The 11,272-nt window shown below is 47.0% G+C and overlaps 1 protein-coding gene across 1 annotated transcript in view; it reads left to right on the top strand.

Annotated features, from left to right (window-relative positions):
- Positions 1–6,886: 6,886 nt before the first annotated feature.
- Positions 6,887–11,272, top strand: part of PRPS2 (phosphoribosyl pyrophosphate synthetase 2) — a 34,127-nt gene continuing 29,741 nt past the window's right edge. Inside the window, exon 1 of the mRNA XM_059384848.1 lies at positions 6,887–7,095. Within this exon, the coding sequence (XP_059240831.1) occupies positions 6,974–7,095 (122 nt within the window). The 5' untranslated portion in view covers positions 6,887–6,973. The remainder of the gene's footprint in view (positions 7,096–11,272) is intronic.

Here is an 11,272-nt window from a genome sequence, read left to right as displayed (position 1 = left end):
AAAGAAACTTTTTGTCTTGCTTTTCTGGTACAAGCTCTACTCTGAGGTAAACAAGGAGCCCCAGAAGACTAAGGGAAGCTCTTCTGTTTTTGTTTTTGTTTTTAAGCTCTTCTTTACTGAGGAATTCCAGCTAGTGTTTGTATACCAGAAGGAATGGTACAACTAGAAAACTAGCATTTTGCAGAGCAGAAAGCTTTATTGTGGAAACATCTTGGCTGTCACCACCTTAAACCAGTGATCAATCTCAGTGTCACTGAGAGCAGGACAATGACATGGTAATACATTAGATGGGATCATGGTGTTGGAATCATGAAGAAAAATGTCCTTATCTTTCTTTTGAACTGCTCTTACTGTGGTATAATTTATGTACCATTCCATTCGCCCATTTAAAGTGTGAAATTCAGTGGCTCTGAGTATAATCACAGAGTAGGGCCTCTATCTCCACAGTCCATTTTAGAATTTTAGAATATTTTCATTACCCCCCAAATAAACCCCACCCCCCTTAACCATCACGCACTAGTGTCCCCAGCCCCCAGCACCTGGCACCACCTCACTTACTCTGGGTCTATAGACTGGGCCTGTTCTGAACATGGAGTGAAGCCCCATGCGGTCCTCTGTGGTAACCACCTTCTTTCACTTAGCGTGCCCTTCGTAAGGTTCACCCACGTCATCGCCTGTATCAGAACTTCATTCCTTTTGATGGCTGCATGATATTCTATTGTGTGGAGGTATGGCCTTTTGTTTGGCTACTCTTCAGTCCATGGACATCTGGTGGCTTTTATCTTTGAATAGTATTGCTATGAACATTCATATCGACTGTTTATTTGAGTGCCTGTTTTCCCAGTTTTTGACTATCCACCCAAGAGTGAGACTGCTGGGTCGTATGGTAATTCTGTGTTTAACTGAGGAACAAACAGCCAGACTGTTTTCCAGCGCAGTGGCGCCATTTTGAATTCCTGCCAGCAGTGTTCGAGGGTTCCAGTTTCTCCACATCCTCACCACCATTTGTCTTACCTGTTTTTTTGTGTATGGCCATCCAAACGGATGTGAAGTGGTATCTCACTGTGGTTTTCATTTGCTTTTCCTCCGATGGCTAATGACGCCGATCATCTTTTTTGTGTGTTTATTAGCCTTTTATATATTTTCTGTGGAGAAGTAGCTGTTCAGATCCTTTTGCTTCTTTTCTTTCTTCGTTTTTTTTTTTCTTTTTCCATTTCTAGATGTACTTTGTTGGTTTTTTTTTTTTTTCAAGAGCAGTTTTGGGTTCACAGCAAAATCGAGTGGAAAGTACAGCGAGTTCCCATCCAGATACCTCCTGCCTCCCCACACAGCCCAGGCTCCCTGAGCATCACCAGAGCAGTACATTTGTTACAAATGATGAACCAACAGGGACACATTATTATCAACCCAAATCCGTAGCTGACTTTAGGGTTCACTCTTGACGTAACTTCCAAGGGTTTAGACAAATGTGTAACAACAGGTAACCTCCACTGTAGGTCATGCGGGGTAGTTTCCCTGTGCTGGAAACCCTCTGTGCCCCATCTCCTCCTCCCTCCCTCCTCCAAACCCCTGGCAAGGCTAATCTTTTTTATTGTTGTTGTTAACTGTTTCCTTAGTCTTGCCTTTTCCAGAACATTCCCGTACCTGGAATCATACACTACACAGAATTTTCAGATTGGCTTCTTTTACTTAGTAATATACATTGGAGGTTCCTGTGTGTCTTTTTATGGCCTGATGGCACGTTTTGTCTGAGCACTGAATAATACTCCATTGTCTGGATGGACCACTGTTTATCCATTCACCTACTGAAGGACATCTTGGATGCTCCCAAGTTTTGCCAATTATGGATAAAGATGCTATAAATATCCTTGTGCATGCTCCTTTGCCCATTTTTGAAAATTGTCTTTCACTGGGTTGTGGCCATTTTTTATACATCCTAGATACAGTTCCCTCATCAGAGAGATTGGCTGCAAACATTTTCTCCTATGCTTTGGTCTATCCTCACTTTCTTGATGGTCTCCTTTGAAACACAAAAGTTTACAATTTTGATGTCTAGTTCATCTGTTTATATTGTTGCTGTTGCTTGTGCTTTTGGTGTCATATTAAAGAGATCATTGTTTAACCCAAGGTCATGAACAGTTACATTGTCTTCTGAGAATTTCACAAATGTAGCTCTTACATTTAGGGCTTTGGTCCATTTTTTTAGTTAATTTTCCTATATGGTGTGATTTCTTTATCTTTTTATAGACACAGATGGAACAATTTAGAGGTGAATATACAATGACTGTAGTTTATATCGGACAAAACAGATGAGGCAAATATGGCAATTTGTTTTTAGATTTATTTTATTTATTTAAGAGAGAGAATGCAAGTGGGGAGAGGGGCAGCGGGGGAGGGAGAGGGGAAGCAGTCTCTCCAGAGTGCTGACGGAGCAAAGCAGGGCAGGAAGGAGGTGGTCCATGTGGGGGTCAATGCAGGGCTGTACGGGTGGAGCTCACTACTCTGAGATCATGACCTGAGCCGAAATCAAGAATCAGGAGTTTGGCTAACTGAGCCACCCAGACACCCCAAATCTGGCAAAACAAAGTTTTTTTAAGATTGTATTTATTGATTGGAGAGAGACACAGCAAGAGAGGGAACACAGCAGGGGGAATGGGAGAGGGAGAAGCAGGCCTCCTGCTGAGCAGGGAGCCCGATGCAGGCTTCCCACCAGGACCCTGGGATCATGACCTGAGCCGAAGGCAGATGCTTAACAACTGAACCACCCAGGTGTCCCTCTAGCAAAATTTTGGTAGTTGCTAAATCTAGGTGATGGGTTTATGGATGTTAATTCTACTCTTCTCTATTAAAATTTTTTTCTTTAAATGATATAAAGTAAACGGAGATGATATAGAAATAGAGAATAAAATTGTATTTATTTTAACTTGCATCTTAAAGCAAATTATTTATAAACTCAAGCAGGTTATAATTAGTTAGAAATTATTCGCCGCACTCCTAAGAAATACACACAATTGAATGAATGCAGAAGGGTGTCTTGACACTGCTCTTAAGAACCACTGTTCTAGAGCTTCTTGCTCTTAAAGCAACTGCCAGCCACAGGTGACTGTTGAGCCCTTGAAAAATAGTCCAAATTGAGGTGTGCTGTAGTTGTAAAGTATATTTCAAAGACTTCATGTGAGCAAAAATTAAAAAAGGAATGCAAAATATCTCATTAATTTTTTTTAATATTGATACATGTAGGAGGGATTAACATTTGGGACATAACATTTAACCTATTAGGTTAAATAAAGTGTATCATTAAAATAACGTCACTGTTTTTACTCTTTTTACTTATTTTTTAATATTTTATCTTATTTATTTATTTTTTAAAGATTTTATTTATTTATTTGACAGAGAGACCGCGAGAGAGGGAACACAAGTAGGGGGAGAGGGAGAAGGAGAAGCAGGCTTCTGCTGAGCAGGGAGCCTGATGTGGGGCTCGATCCCAAGACTCTGGGATCATGACCTGAGCCGAAGGCAGATGCTTAACCAACTGAGCCACCTAGGTGCCCCTGTTTTTGCTCTCTTTAAATATGGCTACGAAAAAATGTAAATTACATATGTGGCTTGCATTATACTACTTTTGGGCATCACTGTTCTGGAGAGAAAGGACTGAGTTCAAAGGCCTGCATTCTGATTCCCTTGCTGCCTTTTACTAGCTGTGTAACTTTGGGCCATTTCTTCCATTTCTCAGCCCTAGGGTAGGTGGGAATAAATTCATTCTGCAAATGTTGAGAGCTTTTACTATACACAGAGATCTTGGCTAAATGATGTGGGGAATATAAAACGTAAAACTGTTCGTAAACTCAAATCAGTGTTTCTCATAGTAGTCCAATTGATGAGTCAGTGAAGTGAGAGGCCAACAGTGGAAATATTTTATTTTCTCCACTAACATTAAAATAATGTCTTTAAATAATGACCATTTTACAATATGGCCAAAATCTGAGATCACATATACACATGGCATATGTTCTCTCCATCCTGAGTCTTGAGTCTTTCTTTGTATGTGTGGTCGATTTTCCTGGAGGCTCTCTCAACTCCACATTCCGTCCAAGAAGCGTGCTGTGGTAGATCTCTGGTGGACTAGCGGACCTGGTATCGATGCCCGTATGTGGCCGCATACCATCCTGATGCTGGTTTTGCCACATAACTTGCTTTGACCAATGGGACTTGGCAAATTTGATAATACAGAGGCTCGATGAGTATTTGCTCATCCGAGTGGAGGAAAGGGACAGGAGTGTGCATTCAGACAAGTGGTTATCAAGCTGGCGGGATTTTACTCCTTGGGGAATATGTGGCAATGTCTGCAGAGACCCGATTGTCATAGCTGGTCAGAAGGTGCCATTGGCATCTCGTGGGTAGAGGCCAAGGATGTCGCTAAACATCCTCCGATGAACAGGACAGCACCATCACAAGGAATTACCCAGCCTGAATGTCAGTAGTGCCAAGGTTGAGAAACCTGCTCTAGACCAGGGTTTTGTCACCACAGCCTGGGTCCTTTGGGTCAAAGATAAAGGGCTTTGGAGAGAAAATGTCTGCTCTTGAACGAACTCACCTACAGTGGTTCTTTAAATCCCGCATAGATATAGCACGGACAGGTTTCTGGACTGTCTGCTACTCGTGATGATTTGATTTGATTTGATTTTTTAAAAGATTTTTTATTTTTTTATTTGACAGAGAGAGAGATCACAGGCAGAGAGGCAGGCAGAGAGGAGCAGGGGAAGCAGGCTCCCTGCCGAGCAGAGAGCTCGATGTGGGGCTCGATCCCAGGACCCTGAGATCATGACCTGAGCCGAAGGCAGAGGCTTAACCCACTGAGCCACCCAGGCGTCCCTCTCATGATGATTTTGGATGATCCCAGTTTACCCTCAGCATTCAAGCCCAGTACCTCATCAAAGAGTTGAACCAACAACCATTTGGTAAGTTTTCCCCACCTAGATCTTGCTTCTCCTTGGTAGTATTGACATCATGGTTTGTGAGGATTCAACCCTAGCTTCCCAGCCCCTGACCATTAACATACTCAGAGACCAGGGGCTTTAGCTTCTACTGTAAGGTAGAGTCTGTCAGTTTTGTTACCCAATTACCATGGCCTGCCACGCTATCCAGAAGCCGCTTTCCCCCTGAAAAGAACATGTATATATAGCTTGTCTACGAGAAAAATTTTAAGGACATAAAAATTACAGTAAATATTGTTAGCAGAAAATTTTATTAGGAGAGTTTAAAAATAATTACATTAGCAGACTCATTCAATAAAAATTTTAGACATATGGTTGAGTATCAGTATAAATCTCATTGCTATGGTAATTAACCGTAAAACACATAGGTAATAAATCATTGCAAGTAGTGTTGTGTTTTTTATTCTTTTTTAATAATAGAGCACATACATGTCCCCAGGAAGAATGAAACGGGGCAGAAATGCTGCCAGAATTGGTGGTTTGGGACAGTTTTTTGGTAAGCAGACAGATTCAGGAGTTTAAAGAAATACTCAATGTGCTAGGTACATCTGAAAAGTGCATGGACCCAGATGAAAAGTTCCAATTACATGAATAATCCCAGGAATCCCCCAAATCCCAGTTATACGAAATCAGGTTACAGTGGGCTACAGCCCTCCCGCAGGAGGACTTTGGTGTGGACGGAGGGCCAACTCTTGGCCACAGTAGGTAAAAACCAGCCATTTATCTGACCTGTTTAATCTGTTGTCATTGAGAAGCATGAAACTCGCCAGCATCACTAACATGTGGGTCCTCTGTTCCACGTAATACTTTTCTTTCCCCTACATTTGATTTGTGCACAGGGCTTGGCTCCAGGACCGCATCTGCTTGAGAAAACCTTTTTTGATCCAGTATGCAGGGAGAGAGAGGGGAAGGCAGCAGACTCCAGGGCTACGGAGAGCTCTGGCAGGGGATGGATGGGGATGACATGACACCACCTGGTGGATCTGGGGCCGCTGGGGGTGAGGTTCCCGGGATCAGGCAAGAAGTTGCAAAACTGACCTGATTACCTAAAAATGAGGCATCTGGAGGGGCCTTGATTTGATCAAGTTTCACCATCACCATGGAGAGCAACCTTGCCCCTCCATCTGCGCTCAGGGCTCAGAGGGCCAGGGGTTTCATGACTTTTTCAAGGACACAGGGCCATTCTGTAATTCAGGCATCAGCGAATTTTGAATAAGGACTAGATAGCCAATAATTTAGGTTTTGTGGGCCACCAAGCAAAATGGAGAGGTTATTATGTAGGTCCTTACAGAACGAGAGGAAACAAATTTTCACAATATTTTTATTGACAAAATAGAAGAATTTAGTACAACATTTTGCAGTACACACTATTAATTAGAGGAAAGGGGGTTTTTTGATTTTTTTTTTTTTTGATGGGAATACTATTTTTCTTAGTTGAGTTGCAAACGTGGTACAACTGTAGATCACACAGATTGCAAATGTTCACGTGTAAGAACAATGTTTAGGTCTCTGGTACAAACAGCACCGTGGATGTGACCCGCAGGCCACAGTTTTAGAGACCCTCGTAGTGGCACACAGTCGTCTGCAGTGGGTTTGGGGGTATTTGGGGTTGCGGGGGGGGGCTGCTCCTGGTTGCTAGGCACGTGCGTCGCCTCTTCCTGCACCCTCCCTCGCTGCCCAGTTAAGCTGGTACATCGGCCCTCCCTCTCCAGGCAGGGCAGAAAGGTCAAAAACGGGGCCCAGAGCGCTCCCTCTTCAGCACCCCCTCCCTCGGCTCCGCCCCCTCCAGCTCCTCCTCCTCCCGGTCTCGCCGCGGCGCTTTCCCGCGCCTCCGCCCCCTCAGCTCCGCCCCGCCCCGCCCCCTCGAGCCCCGCCCCGACTCCGCCCCCTGCAGCTCCCTTCCACTCCGCTCCTCCTTTGGTCGACAGCCGCGCTTTCCCGCTCGCGTCGCAGCCTCCGGTGCCACCGCCGCCTCCGCCATGCCCAACATCGTGCTCTTCAGCGGCAGCTCGCACCAGGACCTGTCCCAGCGCGTGGCCGACCGGCTGGGCCTGGAGCTGGGCAAGGTGGTCACGAAGAAGTTCAGCAACCAGGAGACCAGGTGGGGGCCGCGCCGGCGGCCGGGCCGGGCCGGGGAAGGCGCAGGGCGCGCGGCTGCGGGGCCGGGCGGGGACCGTCGCCCGCCCGGGACCACTCCGCGGCCGCCCGCTCCCCCTTCCGGGGCGGGACGGCCACGACGCGGCCTCCGCGCCACCGCTGCGGCGCCCGGGAGACGCGGAGGAGGGCGGCCCCTGGCCCGGAAGGGCGACCTCGGGGCGGTCACAGCGTCGAGGAGAGGTGGGCGCGGGCCGGCGGGAACCGCCTCGGTGCCGGGCACGCGGCGAGGGACGTCCCCGGCTGTGCCCGTCCGGTTTCCCCGTCCCCCTCCGGGCTGGTCCCAAACCCCCGGGCGTGCGAGGGACGGCTCCGCCCACGTCCCCAGCCCCGGCTGCGCGCTGCCTTCACCTGGGGTCGTTCGGAAAGCCGCTTCCCCTGCCTGGCCCACGGCTGAGTGGGAGTCTGCGTTTTCAGAAGCTCGCAGGTGACTCCCCTGCAGCCCGGGCGCCGACCTCTGGGTTGAGCCGAGGCGGTGTTTGTGCGGCGGGTTTCAAGAGCGCCCGAGCGCACGTGCTTGTTCCCGTGGGCTTCCTCTCATTTTTCTGCCTCAAAGGTGATAGACTTTTGGTCATGTTCGTAGTTGTGGGACTCTGCTGTGTCCAGCGGCAAGGCCCTGGCCCGCGTAACCGCTACCGGTGTCTCAGGTCCAGGAGCCGTGGTCGCCTCCGTTCAGTGAGGTCAGACCGGTGCCCTCCCCCGCCCCCGCTCTCACCCCCCTGCTCCCCTCCCCCACCACGAAACGGGACAGGGGCTCCGTTTTCCACCTGCCTGAGTCCACAAAGCTCTTTGACCGGTTTCAAGTGGGTCTCCTTTTTAGCTCTCTCCCTCAGGCGTCCAGCACTGTACGCAGTTGCTGATCATTTTTATGTCTGGCAGAGGTCCAAAGCAACCAACACTTTGAACAAGTGGTGAGGGAACAATTGGTGTGAGCTGCCAAAACGCAGCAAACAACATCTCTGCTTCCCACCGTTTCAGAAATGAACTTGAAATGGATCGTGGACCTAAATGTGAAGCCTAGAACGAAACATTTGTAGAAGAAAACCTGGGTGACTTTTGGATTAGTCAAAAATGTCTTAGATGCTAAGGAATTAGAGTCAGAAATATGGGGACAGTGGTGTTTGTGGAGTCCGCTTTATAGGATCTGGGAAACCCTTCTTCCCAGTGGGAAATCACTATACATACATAGTCTCGTTGATAATGTAAGTGAAGAAACGTTTGCGAACGAGTAACAGGTGCTCTACCTGCCGGGAGTCCTTGAGCCCAACGTTTCCGCTTTGCGGAGTTTAGTAGAGAAGTCTGGAAGTATGGTGGCGGGCTCGGGAAAAGGCTAGTGTAGCGGGGCTTGAATGTTGTAATATCTTGCCAGTCTTATTCAAGTTTCGGTAGCCGTAACAGGAGTGGGCTACTAGTTTTTGTTCGGGAGGTGGCATCGTGTAAGTAAAGGAGAAATTTCTGCGTGAAGTGGATTTTGAAAGCAAATACGTTGCCCTTCCCTGTTCTCTCTGTGCAGCGCCCTCCTTTGTTGCTGGAACATAGTTAATCTCAGAAGTCCATTGCAAAGGCATTGTTGGATTTCTGCTCAAAATACTGTGTGTACCTTTGGAGGAAACTCATTCGGACCTTGAAGTACGATTATATATTTAACTCCATTTTATTTGGTTTTTGAGTATTTTATAACGACCACCTGCTAACTAGAAATCATGAGGTCTCAGAAACCACTCTACGTGACGTCTGGGAATTGCTTGTATAGTTATATTATGTATTTTTTTTATTTTGTGTTTGGTTTTTTTGTTTTTAACCATTCGCTCTTCAAAGGTTTTATTTAGTTATTTAGTTATTTAGAGAGAGCAAGGCAGTGCTCCGGAGCTCACGTGAGCAGGGGGAGGGGCAGAAGGAGAAAGAATCTCAAGTCGACTCTTGAGCTGAGCCCAGAGCCCGATGCGGGGCTCGGTTCCCGTTCCCTGAGATCGGGACTTGAGCCGAAATTAAGAGTCAGATGCTTAAGTGACTGAGCCCCCCGGGCGCCCCTATTTTGTTTTTTTTAAGTAATCTCTGTGCCCAAGGAAGGGCTTGAACTCACTACCCTGAGATCAAGACTCCAATGCTCCCGACTGAGCCAGCCAGGTGCCCCAACATTATATATATATATAAATATATATATATATGTATATATATATATATATATATATATATATTTTAAAGATTTTATTTATTTGACAAAGGGAAACAGCAAGAGAGGGAACACAAGCAGGGGGAGAGGGAGAGGGAGAAGCACTGAGCAGGGAGCCCGGTGTGGGGCTCCATCCCAGGACCCTGGGCTCATGACCTGAGTCAAAGCAGGCACTTAATGACTGAGCCACCCCAGTGCCCCTGTATGTTTTTATTTTTGGAATATAACAGGTTAGCTTCCTGACTTTTCTCTTTCCCATGAACTGTGTAGGTCCAGGGGTTGATTTTTACAAACAGTCCTCTCTGTACTAGGTATTGTACTAGTGATCTGGTTTTTACTGTGTAGTCCTAGAGATGAGAAATGGGGTAAAAAGAAGAGAAAATTGATTTAGTTCATGTAAGCTTCCTGAACCTCTCCCCAGAGCCAGGACCAGAAATGTGCTTTAATGTCTCCTGCTCATCACTCCTTCCATTCTCCACTTTTTTTTTTTTTAAGTTTTGATTTTTCTTTTGTAATCTCTATACCCAACGTGGGGCTCAAACTGAGAATCCCAAGAATCAAAAGTAGCATGCTTATCCAACTGAGCCAGCCAGGCACCTGTTCCTCGTTGCTCCCCACTTTTTTTTTTTCTAAATGCTTTACGTATTTAGGGGCACCTGGGTGGCTCAGTGGGTTAAAGCCTCTGCCTTCCGCTCAGGTCATGATCCCAGGGTCCTGGGATCGGATCAAGCCCTGCATCAGGATCTCTGCTCATCAGGGAGCCTGCTTCCTCTCTTTCTGCCTGCTTCTCTGCCTACCTGTGATCTCTGTCTGTCAAATAAATAAATACATAATCTTTTAAAAAATGTTTTATGTATTTATTTGTCAGAGAGCGAAAAGGCACGAGCAGGGAGGCAGACTCGCCCCCCCGCCACCCGCAAGGAACTGATTGCGGGATTCAATCCCAGGACCCTGGGACCATGACCTGAGCTGAAGACAGACGCTTAACTGCCTGAGCTACCCAAGCGCCCCTCTTTCCCCACCTTTAAAATACCACTTAATCAGACAGGGGCCTCCTGAATTTCCCTTCTCATCTCTGAATCACTTTACTGATTTTTTTTGTTGTTGTTTATTTTAAAAGATGGTATTTATTCGTTTGAGAGAGAGGGAGCGTGAGTGAGCATGAGTAGGGGGAGAGGGACAAGTAGACTCATCTCTGAGCATAGAACCCAGCACAGGGCCCCATCCTGGGACCCTGAGATCATGACCTGAGCCCCCCAGGAGCCCCTCTGAATCATTTGAAATATGCAGAGAGATGTTTCTGCATGGGCTTCCATAGAGATGGCTGAAATCCCACAGTGAAGGTGTCTGAAGGTCTGTTGTAACGTTTTATCCTGGTCAGTTAACCTGCCCACAGAGTGGTTAGCTGTACTGAACCCAAAGTTTTGGTTTTCTGTTGTGTAACAAATCACCCCAGAATTTAACCGCTTAAAACAGCGATCGTGTATTTGACTCACAAACGTGCAGTTTGGGCAGTGCCTTGTGTGATGGCGTCTGGGACGGTTAGCTAGGGCTAGAGGGTCTACTTTGAAGGTGGCCTGTTCACATGGCCGGTAAGTCGGTGCCGGCGCCTGCCTGGCAGCTTGGTTAGGAACCTCAGGACCTCCCCCCGCTCCACCCCCAGGGCTGCTTGAGCTTCCTTACAGCATGGAAGACAGGCAGTGGACCTGCTGGTCTGGTAAGCTCTGGGCCCTGAAGTTGGGGCATTGTCACTACAGAGTCTTCCCAAATCCGAGGGAAGGGGAACATAGACTCCACTTTTTATTTTTTCTATTTTAGAGAGCGTGTGTGCGTGCAAGGTGAATGTGCAAGCAAGGGAAGGGGAGAGGCAGAGGGCGAGAGCATCTCAAGCAGACTTCCTCCTGAGTGTAGAGCCTGACGTGGGGCTTGATCTCACAACCCTGGGATCATG

Source organism: Mustela nigripes, chromosome X (assembly GCF_022355385.1).
Source record: "Mustela nigripes isolate SB6536 chromosome X, MUSNIG.SB6536, whole genome shotgun sequence".
Taxonomy (NCBI): domain Eukaryota; kingdom Metazoa; phylum Chordata; class Mammalia; order Carnivora; family Mustelidae; genus Mustela; species Mustela nigripes.
Note: the sequence above shows the minus strand (reverse complement) of the source record. Positions and strands in the feature narration are given on the sequence as shown.